Source organism: Dendrobium catenatum, unplaced genomic scaffold (genome assembly GCF_001605985.2).
Source record: "Dendrobium catenatum unplaced genomic scaffold, ASM160598v2 fragScaff_scaffold_943, whole genome shotgun sequence".
Taxonomy (NCBI): Eukaryota; Viridiplantae; Streptophyta; class Magnoliopsida; order Asparagales; family Orchidaceae; genus Dendrobium; species Dendrobium catenatum.
Window position 1 is genome coordinate 790,697 of NW_021319405.1, and position 21,700 is coordinate 812,396.

General features: G+C 35.0%; 1 protein-coding gene across 5 annotated transcripts in view; it reads left to right on the forward strand.

The window, feature by feature from the left end:
- Window positions 1-895: 895 nt before the first annotated feature.
- The window catches only part of LOC110092319 (dnaJ homolog subfamily B member 1), a 31,094-nt gene continuing 10,289 nt past the window's right edge, over window positions 896-21,700 (forward strand). For 2 of the 5 annotated variants that reach the window (XM_028697477.1, XM_028697476.1), the window contains exons 1-3: window positions 896-1,255; window positions 1,343-1,779; window positions 10,316-10,517. In XM_028697477.1, coding sequence (XP_028553310.1) covers window positions 1,091-1,255; window positions 1,343-1,779; window positions 10,316-10,517 — 804 coding nt within the window. In that variant the 5' untranslated portion in view covers window positions 896-1,090. Of the gene's footprint in view, window positions 1,256-1,342; window positions 1,780-8,186; window positions 8,569-10,315; window positions 10,518-21,700 lie in introns of those variants that run through there. The other 3 variants (XM_028697478.1, XM_020816822.2, XR_003701680.1) reach the window with 3 other exon arrangements.

Consider the following 21,700-nt stretch of genomic DNA (forward strand, 5'->3'; position numbering starts at 1 on the left):
CTTAATTCAAACCTAAATTTGAGTTTGATTCTAATCAAAACAAGATTCAAAGTTGTTCGATCCTTCTTTAAATACTACTCGAGTATAGTTCAAACATTGTTTGAACTGGGCTCGATCATGCGAACCCATCTTCTCCTTCATACATAGTGCTCCAGTTAATGACTTCTTAGTGAGTTATTGTAGTGAATCGTTCTTCTTCTTTATCCGTCGTCGATGTTGTTGACGCCTTCCGTCAGCAACCACTTATTGCAAACGCTTCTCACTTCTACAAACCATCAATTCGTTGATGCCATTCCAAGCTTTGACCTTCACATACCATCGGCCCTAGTGACACCTTCACTTAGTGAGCTCCCATTGTGAACACCTCTCATCTTCATATACCGCCACTCTCGTTGATGCCATCCCCAAGAAAGATATGGTTTCTTCTCACCTTGACCTCTCATCTAGCTATTGCATCACGAGCAATGCCGTTCACTCTATATTGAAATCGTTGATAATGACATTCATGCCTTTCAGAATGACAAATAATAACATTCATGTCGCTCCTAATAGAGAACAACTACTTTGCTCAATTTAATTCGAGGTTCGAACAAATTTCAAAAAATATTTAGACACTGTTTGAATCTAATTCGAATTTGATTCAAATATAATTTGGACGATGTTTAAATTAAAATTTCGAATCATTAGTGACAGATTTCTATGAGAAGGCCACATATACAAGTGAGAGTATTTTGATATAAATGAATCATATTTTTCAAAGACAAAAATAATGAGCATAGTTATCTAATTTTCATCATTTTGAGACATAAAATTAAAATTCCCCTTAAAATATCTGCCTCAATAATTATTTTTTGGGGCAAAATTAGGGTCTACTTATAGCGAACGACTCTATACTACACCTACTGCTTTGGATCCATTGAGGATGAAGTGAATCTTGCCTCAACATTTATATGCACAGATCTTCTCATTTCTCTCCCACCTTTCCTTGTCCTCGATACCTCACCACTACTGTGATCAGGAACACCGTGTGACTGAACAACGAGGAAGCAAAGGAGAAAAGAGAGAGAAGTGGAGAAAGAAAGAATCGGCGATGGGAGTCGATTACTACAAGATCCTCCAGGTCGACAGAAACGCCAAGGATGACGATCTCAAGAAGGCCTACAGGAAGCTCGCCATGAAATGGCACCCGGACAAGAATCCAAACAACAAGAAGGAGGCCGAAGCCAAGTTCAAGAGGATCTCAGAAGCCTATGAGGTATTTCGGATCGTTTAACGTGCAAACTATGTCACCATTAGACCAAAGATCCAAACTTGGCTCAACCCCTATTGACATTCTCCACAGGTCCTCAGTGATCCCCAGAAACGAGCAGTCTACGATCAGTACGGCGAGGAAGGGTTGAAAGGACAGGTCCCTCCGCCAGGTTCAGGCGCTTCAGGAGGATCTTCCTTCTTCAGCGGAGGGGACGGATCCACTACGTTTCGGTTCAATCCAAGGAGCGCTGACGACATTTTTACTGAATTCTTTGGGTTCTCGAGCCCATTTTTTGGTGGGGGTGGCAGCGCAGGGGTCAATGGAATGAGGGGTGGCTCGAGATTTCCTAGTGGGATGTTTGGTGATGAGTTCTTAGGCTCGCAATTTGGTGGGGAGGGGTCGATGAATCCGCAGCGGCCTCAGAAAGCGGCCGCTATAGAAAACCGATTGCCTTGCAGCCTGGAGGATTTGTACAAAGGGGGCACTAAGAAGATGAAAATTTCTAGGGAGGTTTCCGATAGGAGCGGGTGAGTCTGCGAAACATGTTACAGTGTTTTTCGTTTTCTTGTGCCCGTTTGGTCTAATGCGTCGGAACTCTGTTCTAGTTTTTCTATAGAAGGCCAATTACAGATGGGATTATAGTGTGCACCATTATGCGTTCTAATTGTTTAGGCAGGTCTTATTAGTGCATTCTTTGGGGTTCAGAACTAGTTGTCCAAAACGATTTTAGGTTTTAGCTAAGTTTTACGGCTAGGCTGCTCAATATCATTAATGTTGCCTAGCACATTTTAGTTTAATAGATTTGACGATTGATGATTTTTAGTTGCAACTCAATCGATTGGAATTAGTTTGATACTCTAATTTTGAAGTAGTTAAATTAGGCATATATTTTTCTTGTTTTGCTAAGTTGCTTGAGTTTTTTCTTGTACTTGATAGTGGTGACTATGGTTATTGTTGTGATGCCCCATAATTTAATTTGAAAGAATTATTTTTTTAATCTTTTAATTTATACAATCAGAGCCATCTAATTTCTTTTATCAATCTAAACAGTAGTAGAAATAAAACTATCTATCAAAACATCAATATATATATCTGTATTCATTTCTCAAAAATTATATATACTACTCAGGATCTATACATTCGTACCACAACTACTCTGTCATAAGTACAAAAGAATATCTAAAACAAAAAAAGAAATAGAACCTGAGGAATGCTGATCAATCTCACACTCATAATCATCTGCCCTAACCTAAAAATATTTTACCACTTATAATAAGCTCACAAAAGCTGAAATTAAAGAGGCCTCTTATCCTAGCTTTGGTCGAACTCCTCCAATCCCTAACTCCTCCATTGTTTTTTTTTTTCTCTCTTGCTTCACATACCTTCCAAGGAAGAAGACACTCCCACTTGGTCTACTTCCCCCATGAATGGCCGATCCTGAAAGAGACCATGGATTCATATACGATGATCAAGGAAGAGTAGATGCTTTGAGATCATCCTTCTTCGACCTCAACTTGGAGATTGACCACATCGTTGAAGACTTTGTCGACCGGATCCTCTTCACTTTGACGGTGGCCGTTGAAGAACATCAAACCTCTGGATAGTGGCGAGTTCTTCAACATTTACCAACTTCTTCCCCTCCGGCTAAGTTTTCGTCGGGTTATACTATAGGCGCCTTATGTCTTTTTGTGGCATCTTTAAGTTTGCTGCAATTATTCTCCCGTTAAAACAGCCTCAATAGTGATAGCGAGGGAAACTCAAGGTGAAATTTCTATTTGTTAAATGGTAGATTTATGTTACTTATGCATCTAGCTTTACTATAATCTTGTTGTTAATTTAAATTGTCCTACTAATCTCGTTTGTAACTGCATGCCAAAGCACATCAACAACTAAGAAATCCTAAAATCTAATATTGTGAAACATTAATTTTAAAATTAGCAAGCTTAGCATCTTTTTATTAACTTCCTGCAATTCCTATTATGTTTCACATCAAATATAATTATATAATTAATCAAAATTTCAATATACAAATGCATATAAATTTTATAGGGCTTCAAAATTTATAGAAAATATCCATAAAATAAATCATTTTATTTAAAAAATATTGCTAAAATTAGTTTGCAAAATGGACACATAACGGTTTCAAAATCCCCAGTTGTACCGACAGGTGTTGTCAAATTCTTAAGAATTTTCACCGGCACTAAAAAATCACGAAAAAATTTGTATAATTAAAATACTATAATATCAGTGCTATGACGAAGACGGTTTGTGGTTTTGACTTATATTGACTTTTGAAAAAAATAATTTTCCTGAATCAAAATACGGGATATTACAATTGTAGAGTGGTAATATTAATTGGATATTTCAGATGCGGAATTTAGACATATACACAAACTGGATATTCACATTTTTGCTGAATTGTGCATAAGTTTATTGGCTTTTTCTAGGAACTCTATAAACTAGAATTAGTATAATGTAAAAGTAGTTGTATTGGGCATAACTTTTACTTATTTTGAGAAGTTGGTTTAGTTTGTTGAGTTCTTGGCAGTGGTGACAAGGTTATTGCGGTGTGGTATTTGATATTGCTGATGTGGACTTTGAACCTACACATACTAGAGGTTCAAATCCTTGCTTAGAGCATGAGTTAGTGGTTCTTAAGTGTCTCTATTTTAGGATGCTTTGTTCTTTTAACTTTATATTGCTTGATGGAACAAACATATAATTATTTTGCAGAAGACTAGTTAGTTTTGAAAATCTTTTATAGGCTGATTTGTGGCTTGATATCAGACTTTTACTACTAAACTATACCTGCCATTATTCGATAGAAATGGATCATCACTCTAACATATTAATGAGACAATCAAGATAGCATTAATATCATGTAAATTTTTTAGTTGCCATGAAATGGGTAATAAAAACATGATCAAAATGATTTGTAGTAGGACCGGACATAATAAAAATGAAGATACTTCAAGAAGAGAGTAGACTATGTAGTTACTATCAACAACGGATCTACGCCATAACATGGAGATTAATTTCTATTTAAAGTAGTAGAATATTCGGCTCTGAATGCAATATATTTAGAAGAAAGAGCTTAATCACCAAAAACAAAATAGTAATCATGATTGAATACTTTAGATGCGATTAGAAAAAAAATCTAAAGAGGTAATTGACATGTGGTAAGATATTGGAACTTGAAAGAGAAACACAATTAATGTTAAAAAATAGATTGTTAAAAGAAGGAACTTGGAAATTTAAGTTTGCATTTGAATTATTATAGGTTAAGATAATTAATTATATTTAAGAGAGTCCTATGGAGGTTCTAATATTATAAGAAAGTTAAATGCAAGTAGTGAGACTTGGTGATGGAGTGAGGAGATGCAGAAAAAATGAATTTTTCTATGAGCCTCAAGGCGAATAGTAATCCCTAACAAGAAAGGAGTGATCATTTTTGGGTTGTTCGTTGATAAATATAAAACTAAGATTGAAGTTTCACTTTGCATGTTTGTTTGACAATAAGATAACACCTCTCTATGCTGTTAGATTTGGCTGAAGTGCTTTATTGAAGATACCTTTAACTAATGAATATGGTAAGAGAACGAGAAAGAAATGAGAAGAGAGCGTTGCTTTTTTTTTTGGAAGTAGGATTAGCATAAGAAATTGTAAAAAATGGAATTTTGTTCAGCTGGAATGGATCTAGTTGATGCCTATGTTAACCTAAATCATATTTGTAGAATTTTGCTTCAGCTAGGAAGAGAGCGTTGCCTTTGTCTTGTTTTAAAGGTACATGGAAGAATATGAGAAATATGTTTTGGAAATTAAATAATAATTTTAAGGAGTATTCTTTTACAAAATAACACGTGGGAAAACTAATTTTTGTCAAGAGTACATTTAGGCACATGCTGAATAAGTTAAGTACCTTTCTTTTCCCAAAAATATTGAACAAAACAAAAGGGTGCCTTGAAATAGTGAAATATGCTTATCACTCTTGAACTGCAAGAGCTTTTAATTGCATGCTTCAATTACACTTATTTTTTTATAATAGTGTGGATACTTTTTGACTTTTGCGTTGCTTGATTTTTCTTTCCTTGTAGTTCTTATTGTTGCCAAGTTATTGCTTCATTTTTCTATTAAATTTTGCATTTAATGCATTCAAAATTTTAATTGCTGTTCTTGTTTTAATGATAAAAGTGATTCCAAAAGAAAATTTGACCACACAATATATACTAGTAGGTATAAATGTATATTTTAGGAGTATAAAGAAAATGATCAGTAGAAATAATTGCCCTATGAAAGATAGTGTAATTTGAAAGGTGTAATTCTTCAATATAGATTGCTAGAAGATGTTAATTGAAACTCTTTAATGGTGGCGTAGTGAGCTGGAAATAGATGGCTAGTTCCAGTAACAATATTTTCATAGAAGGTTAAGAGAACCTAAAAATAAATCATACACTAATACAAAGAGATTTGGTGGCAGAATAGACATATACAAAAGGTTGTTAAGTTAAACTAATGTGTTTAAAAGAATTAAAAGATATATAATATTGAGACTTATTATAATGATTATAAGAAAGCTAGAAGTCATGAACTTAATGTTATAAACAAAGAAAAAACTATAATTTTTTATGCTAAACGTAATAGGCTTAGTGATAAGATAAGAAAAAAGGAGATATATAAAATAGCAAAGCGAAGAGATAAGTGGTCAAGTGAATTTAATCGAAAGAGATGGATCAGAAGCAAAAGTTCTAGGATCTTAATCTTAATTAAGTGTGGAGGCATAAAGTAAATATGGAAATATTGCTTCGAGAAATCATTAAATGAGATTTTAGAGTAAGCAACTATTTCTAAAGAACATCATAAGTGAAATAATGGGATATATTATAGATAAAAAAAGAAAGTATGGTGAAGCTAACTTTTATGAAGATGTATAAATGTGTAGCTTTAGGTCCATATGAGTTTGTTATTGACATTTGTGGAGTTATAAGGGATATTGCAATAGTTTTGTGCATAAGCCTTTTCAATAGATTCTTGAAGAGTAAGATGACAAAATAATTGGAAAAGAAGCATATGAAATGTTCATGGTTGCAGTAATCATAGACTAAGAAATTTACGAGCCATACAATGAATTATTGGGGAGAGTTTGAGCATTAGTTTGACTAGATATGTTGGATAAACAATTTGATTTCATGCTAGGAAAGTCTATTATGGAATTAATATTTGTGTATTAATACTTTGTAAAAAAATATAACGAGCATTGAAAGGATCTTCATATGATTTTATTAATCTTGAGAAGGCATATGATTGAGTATTAAGAAAATTAATTTTTTGTGTATCAAGGAAGAAATATAAGTCACAAGTAGGTTGGATTTACCTATGATTATATAATGGAACACTTTTTAGTTTTAGAAGTTGTGAAATGACCAAAGAGTCTTTGTTTGAATTATATCAAGAATCAACATCAAGTTCATATCTTTATGTTTTGGTTATGAATATGCTTATAAATATATTTAAAGTGAGTTACCTTGGTGTATTTTTTCACATATGATGTAATTTTAATTAATAAGAGATATACTAAATAAATGAAATGTTGGGATAATGGGAAAAATTTTATGAGGTAGAAGGCTTATAATTAGCATGTTGAGTATATGATATGCAATTTAGTGGGTGTGATGTTAATAATTACCGATCAATTTTTTTGTTAGCCAAAGTAATAGCTTGGTGACAATGTTAGGTATTTTGAATTCATTATATAAAAGAATGAGAATATAGACGTGGATATAACTTTGAGAGTTAATATTGGGTGGTTAAAATGGAGAAATGCTTCAATAATATGGGATAAGTAGAAGACCTAAAGTTAAGTTTAATAAAAAGTACGACTAGGCTGACTTTTTTGTATGGATTTGAGTGTTGAGCAGTAAATAAAATCATCAATTGTGTAAGTTGAGTGCAATGAAAATGAGATTTTTCTTGCAAGGGTGTAACGAAAGTAGGAATTATAATTCTTTAAGATAATGTTGTTGAAAATAGGCATGGATAATTTGGAATTATACAATGATGGGTAGAAATATATTTGCTATATTGGTAGATAAAATCACTTTAGATGGGGTCTAGAATACAAATGGATATACTTAAGGTATCATAGATAGACATTGTTTAAAAATATTTACAAAGAATACTTTTAGCACCTGATGCAATGCTCAATTGAACAAAGAAAAAAGAGGATTAAGCCCACCCTTATAGCTGGGATAAAAGTTATGATGATTTAATGTAATAGAATATATTTTTATTAATTCAATGATACTACTACTACATGTATTCATATTTTTTGTAACTATAAAAGAAATGCAGTCTTGTTTTGTGCTTTGAAGTTGTAACACCCTTTCATATAGTTTGTATATTGTGTTTTGGAAAACATTGAGCATTTAATAAAACAATAAAAAAGGATTATATAATTTATGGGAAGAGTTAATAAGTTATTGTAAAGATCTCATACAAACTGCATATATCATTCGGGACATTTGATATCAATGAATGGGAAAAAAGGACTGAAGTGATTGACCTAAGTAGTTATGTTAAGGTTAATATCAATGACGCTGAATGTTAAATTGTTTTTATGATAAATTTAATGCCAAATTATAAAATTTCATGACTATCATTTATTTATTTCTAGATTTTAGCAAGGTAACTTCCTTGGTACCAGCCGAAGTATGATTTTTTTTGTACTTTTTTATATGAGTTATTGAATTTCACTATTAACAATTAGAGAATACTTGTTTTAATAAAAAGTTGACTTACAATGCTATTTATTGTAGTAAATTTTCTTTACTGATTTAATTGCTTTCACAGATTCATTAAACCCAATTAGTTTATTTTAGCACGCTTGTTTAATTCACTAACATCCGTTCTTTGTCATGGTGGACATCAATGGAGCCAAGCCTAATTAGATCTTCAGTTAATTTGATGTATGTGAAGGGCCTGAAGCAGTATGCACTTAACACGCAAAATCTATAAAATTGAAAGATATAATTAATATACGTGATGATAAGTTATTGCAAATATCTCATAGAAAGTGCAGTTACCAAATGTGATATTTAATATGAAGGAATGAAGATCAAAGGACTCTTAAGACTAGCCCATGTTGTTATGTTAAGGTTAGTATTTTCCTTTCCAATATGTCTCGCTTCGTTGTGTTCTTTGCTTAATTCAAGGTCATCCCCCCTTCTGCTAAGAGATTTGACCGAGTGCTTGTCCTTGGCTTCAATCCGAGAAAATGTGGGATCGCATGTGAAGAATATTGAACTATGAGCTTTCAGGAGTGTCGACCCTCTCTAGTAAGTAGTATGTAGCGGTAAATCGAGCTTAATGATGGTGATGATTAAACTACTTTTATGATGAATTTTATGCCAATTCATAAAATTTCATGGCTATCATTTTGTTTTATTTGTGGAATATATCATATTCAACTTTCTTGGTACATAACTGAAGTAAGCATGGTTTTTGTACTTTCTCATATGAACTATGGAAGCACACCATTAGATATTAGACAATATTTGTTTAATTAAAAATATGACTTAAAAATTCTATTTGTAATATGACATTCTATTTGAATTATTGACGCGTTCTCACAAATTCCTTAAACTTTGCTTGCTTCACTTACGTTCACATTTTGTCATGGTGGTCATCAATGAAGCCAAGCTTAACTAGATCTTGATTGATTATGATGCTTCACTTAATTTGATGAATGTCAAGGCCCTGAAGTGGTATCTACTCAATGCAGAAAATCTGTAAAATTAGAAAATGTTAAGGGATAACAAGTTATCGCAAAGATCTCATGCAAAGTGTAGTATCAATGTAATATTTAACATGAATGATTGTGAACAAAAGACTCATGAAAATGACCTGAGTGGTTATTTTAAAATTAATATGATAGGAAACAATAGGAAAAACATGGATTTAATCGCTAAAATTAGAATTTCAGTGGTTTGATCAAGCAAAATTTAGGGGTTTTATGGATGAAAACACAAGAGAAGCACTCTTGATTGCTAGAACATGAAAGAAAAACAACAAGATAAAGACGATCTTCTATTCGAGAGGAGGATCAATCTCTCCAGAACTTTCTAGATGCTGCTAGAGCCCAAGAACACCAAAGTACTCAGAACATTAGCCACCAAAAAGTCCCCCTAACCCTAAGGCAAACTCCTAATTAAAGCCAACATAAAAATAACCAAAAAGACTAAACAACCCCTCTCTCTTACCTAAGCTGTGGACCCCACCCCCAAGGGGGCCGCAATTTGATCATGCAGACTAGCAGGATTCTGCTTGCTATAGGTGCTGAGCCAGCCCAAGGGTTGGGCCGGCTCGACTGGTCCCTCCTGGACTGGTCTAGGCGTATCAATACCCCGCTCCCAAGGAACGACCTTGTCCTTAAAGTGGAAAGACGGGAATTGATGTTGCACCCTCTCGTAAGGCTCCTATGTTGCATCATAATCTGGAAATCCCTCCACTTGATCATCACCTCCTTTACCCCTCCTCCCTGACGCACCCCTCGTAACTCAAGGGGTTCCAATACCACTTCTAAATCTTTGGTCAATGTTGCTGGAAATTCTGAACTCGATGTGTGATCCCCTACAGCTCTCCTCAACTGTGATACATGAAACACTTGATGTATGGTGGCTGTGGGGGGCAACCTCACACGATACACCACTGCTCCAATTTTCTCTAATATCTTATAAAGGCCAAAATATCTTGGAGCTAGCTTTTCGTTCTTCCTGTTAGCGATCGTCCTTTGTGTGTAAGGACTCAGCTTCAGGAACACCATATCCCATGCTCGCAAATATCACGTTGCATGCATATCAATGTTCTTAGGGGACTCAACATCCTTGCAGCACATCTACTATCACCATTGCTTGTGGATGTTCGTAGGGAATATTATCATTTGCAAGCAGGTATTGTACATTTGCGTGCTGATGTAGGCTACCAGTTGAGCTGCATTCATTAATAGTTTCATATGCATGTTGGCTAGCAAGTTTTCATGTAACGCGCATCTGTATCTCCTGCTTGCAGGGTACCACTGATGTTAATGTTGTACATTGATCACTTGATCTTTGCTTGCGAGGGATCAATGCACTTGCCTATCATTGAATGGTTGTTGACTGTAGGGATGCCAACGTTTGCTGCATGTTGTTCGTTGCTACCTGTAGGTGGATCATCTGTTATTATTTACAAATGTTGCTACAGATCACTTGCCACTTGCCACTTTCTTCTTGTAAGTACTCGTATTTACTATAACTTTCTTATATTTGCTCGTAGATAGCATATAGTGTATATGAAGAGTCCCCCTGCTTGGTCGTTTATACTTGTTTGAATGAACTTAATTATCACTTAACATTCACATTTTAATTTATTTGTGTATTTTAAACTTTAGGGTTCAATTCTCTGTTGTTCACTTTAAGTCCTGTTCCCCATCATTTTATTAAAATTAGGTCCATTGTTAGTCGAAATTTCGGTAGCAGCCCGACATCTCCCAAGTTTACAAGAAATTTGTGGGGTCTTAGCCTTCCCGCCATGTTAAGAAAGACGTGTACGGTCGACGTCGGATGACACTGTGGCCGTAGTATTTAATCCCACCATGACAAGAAAGGTGTGCATGGGCCTTCAGGGCTACCTATTTGAAATGCACAATTATTTCCCCGCAGTCATTGAGGCACGTTTATGGATACTTAAGTTCTTTCCCACCACGCTAAGAAAAGCGCGCACAAGGCTTACCTGTTTCGCCGCAAGCACCGCAACGAGTTCCATGCTACCACGCTAAGAAAAGCATGCATTGATGGTTGCTCGCTGCACTGCAAGCGCTGAGGACAGGTTTTGGGATTATACCTTTGCGATCGGTTGGCGATGTCGGTCGAGGGCGTTGATGTCGGGATGGAGACAACGATAAAAATCACCAAATTCCCCCTTCTTCTTTTTTTTTTAAATTTTTGCTCTCTTTTTTCCTTCATTTTTTATTTTTTTTCTTTTTTTATAACCCCAAACCCTAAATAAGTAGCAATGATAATTGATGATGATTAATTATAATTAATGATATTCAACTATAATTAACAATAAGTAATCATAATTAATAATAATTAACTATAGTTAATAATAATTATCCATAATTTGCTATAGTTAATTATAATCAACAATGATTAATTAAAGTTGACAATAATTAATTGTAATTAACTATAATTAATTATAATTTAGCAATAATTAATCATAATTAACATAATACAAAATAACAAAATAATTTTACTTGCTCTCTTGGTCAAGCTGAGGTCGACACAGGAGTTGCTCAACTCTATTGAGTTCGGTTTGGTTGGCTGCTTTGGAGTACTCGACACAGGGAGGTAGGGTGCGGCTTGTGTTTGCTAGATTAGGCTCTTGTGTGAGGGTATCTGCTCGGTTGTTACGTCTACTGAGGCTAGAGGGCTCTATCGAAGTTCGTAAGGCTTGCCGCAGGTGGATCTCACAACTGTGAGGAAGCGTCAGGTGAGAAGAAATTGGAGGCAAGGTTCGATCGGACTGGGTAGGGGCCGAAGCTGGGGGGTCTTGCAGCTTGTAAAATTGGGTGAGGGAACCAGTTGGAGGATTCGAACAGAACCTATGCGCGAGGAAGAATAGACACAGCCGGGAAGTTTGGCCGACACAGGTGATAAGCAGACTATAAGCAGACTGGATGACAAGGTGTCGGAGGTTTTGGTCAAGCTCGGTGCCTGCGTGCATGATATTGACTCAGTGCAGTTGGATGTGCGAACCGAACTTGGTGTGGAGGTCACGATTGCTATGGTTTGATGACAGTCGGTTGCTTGAAAAACGAATAGGCGGGAGCTCGCGTGTTCGAGACAGTTAGACCAAACAGGTCGTGGATTGAAGTAGGATCTAGTGATTTACGCCTGCAGAGGGTCAGTCGAGCTACGCGTAAGGGTCAGGAGTTTTATCGGAGCAAAGGATCTGTGGATCTGGACTGCAAGCGTAGATGGAGGTTGAGTTTGAATGGGGCTAGAGGCGGTAACCGGTTACTGTCATGGAGATTTGAGGTTTGACTCAACAAAGAGGAGACGGAGATCGTGAGGTGCTCGTGTGGAGATGAGCTAGAATTCGAATAAAGGAAGGAGATGAGAGAAGGTCTATTCGTTCGAACAGAGAAGTTGGCTTGCGGGATTTTTGAGCTCCAAGAATTCGATTACGAGTGAAAAGAACAACACCAACTATCGCTCGCTTCTTCTATTAACATGAGCAGAATGGAGGATGTGTAGAGTTTGTGCAGAAGTCATGCGAAGCTCGCAATCGACGTGCAGTGTTCGTGGCCGGGCACTGAGTTGTACTCGAGGTAATGCGCTATTTGATTTCTGATTTTTTTTTCAATTAATAATAATAATAAAAAATAAAACTCAAAACATGATTTTTCTTCGATTTTCATGCAATTTTCTTGAAATGCGAGCACTATTGCCTAGAAAACTGTGCCATTTTTGTCCTGCAATTTTAATTGTGTGACATTATAGCCATTTTTAGGCGACTCAGACATTCCGAACACAACGACGAAGTTGTTTTGCGATCGAACATCTTTTGGGCCACGTCGCGCGTCGTTTTTAGGCGTTGGTTGTCGATTGTGATGGTCTCGTCTGATTCAACTGCGAGCCGGCCCCACTTAGGCAAATTTGATGCTTTGATCGCAATGGCGCAATCTAGTCGACGATCGAAGGTCGTTTGACCTTTCAAGTGATGCGTCGTGCCCGCCAACCGTCATTGTGTTGCCGATTTCGCCTCTTTAGCGCACGTTTCGGTGTAGGGGTCAACAATTCTGAAGTGTTATGCACTCAATGTGGAAAATCTATAAAATTCAAAGCTATAATCATCGTGATTTGCAAATAAATTATCACAAAGATGTCATACAAAGTGCAATTATCAATCTTGATATTTAACATGAATGAATTAAAAAAAAAAGGACTCATGGGAATATGGGATTGACCAAAGTATTGTTATGGTTAATATTAATGATAGTGATGGTTAAATTGCCCTTTTAGCGATTTTTATGAAAGCAGAAAGCTTATAAAATTCCATGTTGATTATTTTTTTTTATCTGTAGATCTTTCGATAGTTTAACTGAAGTTAGTATGATTTTTTAATGTTTCTTGTATATGCTATTGAAGCTCACCATTAGCAATTAGGCAATGCTTGTTTTATTAAAAATATGTCTTAAGATTCCTATTTATAATTTTAAATTCTTTTTGTCTGATTTATGTGTTTTCACAAATTTCCTAAAATATGATTGTTTAGTTTAATGCCCTTGTTGATTTACTAGCATTTACTTTTTATCATGGTGCACGTCAATGGAGTCAAGCATAACTAGATCTTGGTTGATTATGATGCTTTATTTAATTTGATGAATCTCAAGGCCAGGAAGCGGTATGCACTCAACATTCAAAAGCTAAGCTCAGACGTTCTCTTGCCTCACAAATTTAACGAGAAGGGGTAGAAGAATAATTAGGTCCTTTGCACTCTCCTTTTAGTTCGGTGGTTACAGAACAAAATATGAGTTCTACTTCATTGATTTTGACACAATATTTTGGGCTCTCCTAGGATGCTCATAGTTGTATGAGCATGAGATGATAACATCAGCAGTTCATCAATGCATGAAATATATTTGAGTGATGTCTAATTCCATATCATTGGGGACATATAACTTTTTTTTTGGGTGCATAAGCATCTATGAAGATGTGGAGCATTACCTACCTACATAGTAGTGAACTTCTTCATCCAACAAGTGCAACAAGGCTACTATCCAACAAGGAAGAAGAACAAGAGGTTGAGCTCAATGGTAGAGAAATGAAAAATAAATGATGCTAGGATCCCTCAATTTTGTCATTCCAAACAACTCTATGAGGAACATATATCAGAATTGAATCTAAGGAGGACGAAGATGTGAAAGGCCCCCTTAGCAACTTATTTTAAGGAATGGTCGTAGTAGAAGTTAAGTCAGGTTATGTTGGTTGTTTTGTCCTACTTCTATTGTGGACAAGGGAGTTTGTCTCTTGCACCACAATATTCTGGCCTTTTTGTAGATGTAGGCTTTTTCATTCGTAGTGAGAGAGTTATTTTTCATTTGAAGCTATACTTATTCAACATGTTCAACATTCGAGCTCAAGGTAAGTTGCTTGCTCAATATCAATAATATCATTGGGGACTTGATGAGTCTATCCCTCGTTGCTATTTTTGAATTACTGTAGGATGCTCGATTAACTTTGTTAAAGGACTTAGAGTTGCTCTTGATATGATTTGTGTTGGTTTGGCGTTTGAGTTGGGAGTTTTCTCCTCCTTTTGAATTTATGAAATTCAAGTTATCCCTGGAATGGTCGAACCTTGTTACATAAGACAATATAGCAAGCTACCTTAGCAGATTTCATGTTTTTAGGAGGACGATGGTTAGGCAAGGAAAAGTGGCCCTTTATTTTCAATGTTGGTAGGATTAACAATCTTTCTCCACTTTAACAATTTAACCATCTTAGCTATCTTCTTAGCTAACTAAAAATATTAATAGATTATATTATCTTGGGAGTGTTATTGAACTTGGCAGTCAGAGGTGTAGTGCCTTTGGATTGCATTTATGTGGTAGATTGACTTAACGAGGCTCTCTATTGATTTAATGAAGCTCTCTTAGCACAAGGGATGGCCCACTTGTTTGGGGGAAAAAAAAAATTTATATACCCTAAAATATATATATAGGATAGAGAGTTGCCACTCCTACTTCTTATCGAGATCAGCTTATGTCCTTTAAGGAGTAGGGAACTAGTCACAATGTTTGTTGTCCCCTTCTTTGAGGGATTACATTATTTTGACTTAAAGATGAGTCACCTTAAATGCACTTTTGGGACCTCAGGAAACTCATTAGGTTTCATAAGGCATCATTCAATGTTTAAAACTGTGCAGTTGGGTATTAATGCGCTTTTCTTTTGTGAGGCTAAGCCTCTGGAGTTTTGAGGCGTAAGCCTCGAAATCTGAAAATTGTGTAAAGTGAATATTAATGTTAAAAATAATTTTTGTATAATACCCAAATAATATGTTAAATCATGACTTATTTAACTTTCTATTGAACTATGAAGTAATAAATTGACATACATATGAAATAAAAAATTGCATAGAACGTAAAGTGGCAAGTGATAAATTGTGTGAAATAGAATTGAAATCCAAATATTACAAAAGCAAAATAATATGAAATATAGGAATTACATAAAGTATCCTATAACATCAAGTTTAACTCCAATTTTCTTCTTTCTCAGTTCTCTACTCATCCATATTTAATTCTTAAAAAAAACTGACATAATTGACAACAACTCAAAAATCACATATATTGTCATCACTGAGGGGATTTTTATTTGAGTTGTTGAGATAAAAAATTGGTATCTTCCCTGCCTCATTCTATGTAGTTCAATGTCTTTCAATTTCTTTCTTTTTCATTTATTTCAATCATCTTTCTCTTTCATAAATATTTTTTATCAACATAAAGATGATAATAATACTCCAAAATTTTTAGAGGAAGTGGTGGTGGTGTGGGGCTTTCAAGTGATTCTCGGGGGTGGCTATAGCAAAGGCGGTGGGTTGGAGGTCGAGCAATTGAGAGGAAGTTGTTGCTGCTTTGGGTTGCATGAAGGCATAATTTGTTCAAGGCTTTAGTTTAGGATTTAGGTAAGTTTTAATTATATATATATATGTATATAGATGTATACATATATGTATATACACATATATATATATGTATATACACATATATATATATATATATATATATATAAGGTGAGGCGTATGCCTCATAAAAAAATTCAAGGCGTAAGCCTCGAGGCATTTTTCACTGGAATTACGTTGAGGCGGGCCTTATATTATGCAATTTTAAACAATGACATCACTAGTGTTATTGAAATTAATTCCTTAAAAATTAAAGCTATCATGGCCCTGTGCCTCTTAAGAACTTAAAGTAACTACAGTCATTCCAAGGTGGCTTGCATGCATATGATGACTCATATCTAATCTATAGAGTTTGTGGCAGCCTTTTGCGAGACTGATGAAAAAGGATGTTTGATTCAAATGGGATGAAGCATGCCAAGTAGCCTTTGACAACACAAGCATTACTTATTGCTAACTCCAAGTCTTACAACCTTGATAATGGTCAGACTACTAATCCTTAACAAAATAGTATTCTATGAATCAATTGGATCTTTCGTAGCCCATTCTAATAAGGAAAAGATAGTATCCTACATCAGGAAATGCCTCGGCATGGTAAAGTTTAATCATTTGATAATTGAAAAATCTTGCCTATCACAGCGGTGCAGAAACTTTGAGATTGTGCTTTTCCATAAGATCATATTGATATTCAAGGTTAAACCTCTACAGTACCTAATGACCAAATCTACATTGTTGGATTGCCTAGTGAGATGGTGCATTATTCTCTTGTTAAGGGACAAATGTTCATTGACTTTCTAGCAACAAGTTCAGTCCTGATAGATTCTTCTATCAATATTTACTTACTTGATGAGTAGATCTCGGCACATTGCGAATCTGAGCATCCACCTTTTTGGAAAATGGACTTTAATGGTGGAGGCTCTATGAAGGTCTTTGACCCTCATCAATTACTGAACATGAAATTGGTCTAGGTTGCATTTTTTTTCTTCATAGAATGTGGGATACTAAGATATTCATATAGCCTCTCCGAATCACAAAAGAGTAGTATGGTTGTATATGAAATCTTTTTTGTGGGACTAGAGCTAGCATCAAGGGCATTCAATGAATGTGAATCATACAAATTTTCTACCTCATAACCAAGCAGGTGGCTGACAATTTCAAGGTTAGTAAGATCAAACTTATATAATACTGTCAAAGTTTATGGAACTCCTTTGATCCTTGATTTAATTTGGCTTGAGTAGCTTGTCATGAAGATGAGATAGCCGATACTCGCCAATCTGTCTAAGAAAATGGCAAACCCTAATGGTTAGTGATTGTTAAATTTAGAATTGTCAAATTGTGACACCGATGGGCTTTAGCCACTCAAGGAAGAAAGCCCTCATGGTAAAGGAAATTTAACTTGTATAGGCTGTAGAAGGAGAGCCTAATTAGAGGCAGCCACTAATTGACTCTTTGAAATGGTAGTTTCCCTGATGAACAATCACTCATTATGCAAATCAAGAAGTGCACATTGTCATCTCCTTCATTGGCAATGGCAGATAGCATCGCGCACTCGATTTGATCTAGCTATCATATCTTAATATAGAAGATGCTTAGAAATTGGTGACTGAAGTCCATGGAGGACTATGTGGTTTGGCACCAATCTAGTCCCTAAGATGAAAGTCAAGGCTAAGAGGCTAGGTTATTTATTGGCTTTTTGTGGTTAGATATTGCAACAAAAATGCTTTTAGTTGCCATTTGTCTAGTTCAGTGTTATCTTACAACGACCCCCCCACCCCTCCCAATAGTGGGCTCTTGGCTCTTTAAAAGCTAAGGAATAAACATTATTGAGCCAATTAACCCTCCATCACCAAGATGGCCATGTGTCTCATATCTATCCCTGATTAATTCTTTCTGTGGGTGGTGATGTATCGCTTAGGGAAATTGAGGTGAAACCTATGATGAACTGTTCAAGGATCACCCTTCTTATCGATTTGATGTAATCATTTTAGAAAATTACACTATCTTTAAAAGCATCGAGATCTGTAAGTTTGTTTATCAGCATAATGTAGACTAATGTTATTCCATAATCTAAATTCTATGACTAATGTCCGCATAGGGACTTTCAATAAGGCCTTTTATCAAGTTCATGAAGAAGTTCCCTGCTAATAAGCATAAATGACATGATAAGTTGATGGAGGCACTGTGGGCCTATTGAACCACATATTAGAGTAATTATGAAAGTAACTCTATATACACTAAGGTTGGGGTTTAGGCTGTACTTTTTTTTTGAAAGTTGATCTCCCCTTGCTTTGCATAGCTATCTAGCATGGTTTAACTCAAGAAGACGGTGATCTCATCTTCGATTGGAAGAATTTAATGATTTATGTATTGTGTTATTTCAAGGTTAACAAAACCTTAAGCTCTTTAGAGCATGTGTGACTTCAGTTCTTGAGGACCTTTAAACTTGGTGACTTAGCCTCAGTCCTCCAATGATTGATTATCACAAACTATTGTATTGTTGACAAATTTAAATATAATAGGGAGGATCCCTTCTTCATTGAAATAGATAAGCGTGAAGTTTAACAATTGATAAGCCATTAAATTAAGTGGTTGATGCATTCCATCAATGGGATATTTCTCAAGAAATATTATGCGTGGTTGTACATGTTAGTTGAGCTATCAATCTAGCTTATTGTTTTCAGTCCATAAAACCCAAAGCTAAAATTAGTTTCTCTCCCAAGCTAGGTTTGTTTCAACAAAACCTAAATTCATACTTCATACCAGTTGAGCTTGAATATTAAGTATTGCTTGGTTTAACAAAACTTAAGGGTAGTGGAGTCATAACACCTATGTTGTAACCCACAGAACCCGTGGGAGTTTTGGGTTACTTTTTCTTTTCTAGCGTGAATTTGGGTCACTAAAAATTCCAATCATATATGACATCAAAATTCTAGGAAAATTTTGGGTTGCCAAAACCCCAACATAATCTAGGACTAAAAATACTCATACCAATTAAGTCTAAATTTTGATGCATCTTTGATTTACTAAAACTTTAGGGCAGTGGAGCCACAACTTCTATATTAAAACTCATAGAAACCTTTCTAGTTAGGGTGAAATAAATCCCTCCCAATGTGGATTCCTCAGTCAAGTTTGAAACATTAGAACCTCCGTTGATGTTCTAAATTACTAAAACCTTTATTATAGCTTGGATCATCCAAACTTTGTATCACTTGAGACAAATATTTGAGCCTTGTTTTGTTCATTCAAACCTAATGACAACAAAGCTCCAATGTCTACATTCGAACTTGTAATCCTAGAGAGCTCCATGTTATGTGAATTTCCAGTGAGGATTTGGGTGATCAAATCTTTCAATTAAGTTTGGGACATTAACACTCAGCCATATTAGTTGAGCCTGAATGTCTAGCCAAGTTTGGTTTATAGAAACCTATAGGTAGCAAAGTTGAAACTTCAATTGAAACCTACAATTCCCTAGATGCCCACATCACAAACTTCTCCTACTGAGGATATAAATCTTCAAAATCTATAGTTAAGTATCAAATTTTAAAACTCATATGTTCCTTTTAAGCTCAAATATTTAGCTTGGTCTAAGTCAACAAAGCTAAAGGCAATTAGCCAATGATTCTAATGTTGAAACTTGCAATCTTGCGAAGGTCCATGTGAGATAAACTCCTCTTATGAGAATTTTATTCATCAAAACCCACAGTGTAGCTTAGTATAATAGAAGCCACCCACACCGATCGAGCTTAAATAATTAGCCATGTTTGGTTCACCAAAACCTATAGGCAATAGAGCCACAATTAAGTTAAAACTTTAGATCTTGGATCATTTAAACTCCTCTCCCGCCTTAAGAAACAGGGTCATTAAAACCCCAAGTTAAGTTCGGGACATCAAAACTCATCTATATCTTTTAAACTCAAATATCGAGCCAGTCTCAATTTATTAAAATGTAAGTGTAGCAAAGTCATAATTCCTATATTGAAACTATAACCCCTATGAGATTTGGTCATATAAACTCATCGTTGTGAGGATCTAGATCTTTAGAATCTCTAATTAACTTTGGGACATCAAAAGTCACCATATCATTTGACTTGAATATATAGCTAGGTATGTGAGCCACAATTTGTATGTTGAAACTCATAATCTTAGGTTGATCTATCATGTAAACTCTCCCTAGTGAGGATTAGGGACATCAAAACTCTAGTCAAGTTTGGCACATCAAAACTTACCCATATTAGTTGACTCTAAATTTTGAGCTAGGTCCAATTTATCAAAAATCTAATGGCATTAGAACCCTAACTCCTACATTAAAGCCTACAATCTTGGAGAAGTTTTGATTCCCTTAAACCCCTCTCAAGGAGGATATGGGCCATCAAAACTCCAGGCAAGTTTAGGATTCCAAAACTCACATTACTATTTGAGCTCGAATATTGAGCTAAGTATAGTTCATCAAAAATACAACTCTTGTTTATAGAGCTTTTTATAAAGCATGAGCTTTTTTGACTTCCCATATTTGGATATGCCAATAACTTTTGAGGCTATAAGTTTATGGCCTATGTGAATAGAAAAAAGTACTCTATTATTATATATGGTTACTTTAGTCCCAAACTATTATATTTTCTCAATTTAGTCTTTAGACTATACAAAATTTATCCCAAATGTTCCCTTAGAGATTAAATTAAGATCAAATTTGTACCCCAATTTTTATCAATGTATGTGAGGGATTATTTGAGATTAATTTTATATTATCAACAACAACGACAACAACAAGCCTTTATCTCACTATGCGGGGTCGGTTATATGAATCTTTTTTCTCTATTGTGTCATATTAAGAGTTTTTTTTGTCATATTAAGAGTTAAATTCTCATTTAAATATAATAAATAAAAATATTATTTTTAATTCTTTCTAACCTTATCATTTTAGGTCAACCTCTATCTTTCTTAACATAGGCTGAATTTAATACATCTACTATCCTAACTGGGTCATTGGAAGGCTAACATTTTATGTGACCAAACTATCTAATGCGACTCTAATCTTATTTGTCACTAGAGCTACTCCAACCTTTTATGTATATACTTATTTATTTTCTTTTAATGGCCAACATTCTGCGCCATAAAGTATTGCTAGTCTCACCACCATCCTAAAAAATTTTGCCTTAAGTTTGAGGGGTACTTTTCTATCACAAAATTGGGCACAAATATGTCCTTGAACTAGATCAATTTTGTATACTCTAAGACTATTAGTCACATACGAATAATTAGAGGGCTATTTTGGGCATTGCCTTTGTGTAAATAAGATATTAGGAACTTATGGTAGCACTCAAAGATGTGAAAATGTGGTTGCTGATTGTAAAATTAGACTTTGCAGTGATGATGAATATCAGTTAAATTTGGTTATATTATTTGAGATCACAACCTAGTTTTTGTCTTGAAGGTGCATTTGGTTATCCAAGTTTGCGTTTTTCAATGTTTGCCTAATCTTATGTAGGATTTTTTTGTGACTTTGTTTTCCATTAATCTTGGCAGTCATATACACATGTATGCAATTGCTACGAAAATGGTTCTCATTTGCACTAGCTTCTGCTATGTGGCAAATTTTATTCGTTAATACGGAATGGTTCTTTGTTGTGGATGCACTATACTTCACACAATTTACATGTACTTGATAATATTTAGCTCTTAATCTCATTCCCTACCCCATATGAAAAAACTTTAATCCAACTTCTTTTTTACTTGTGT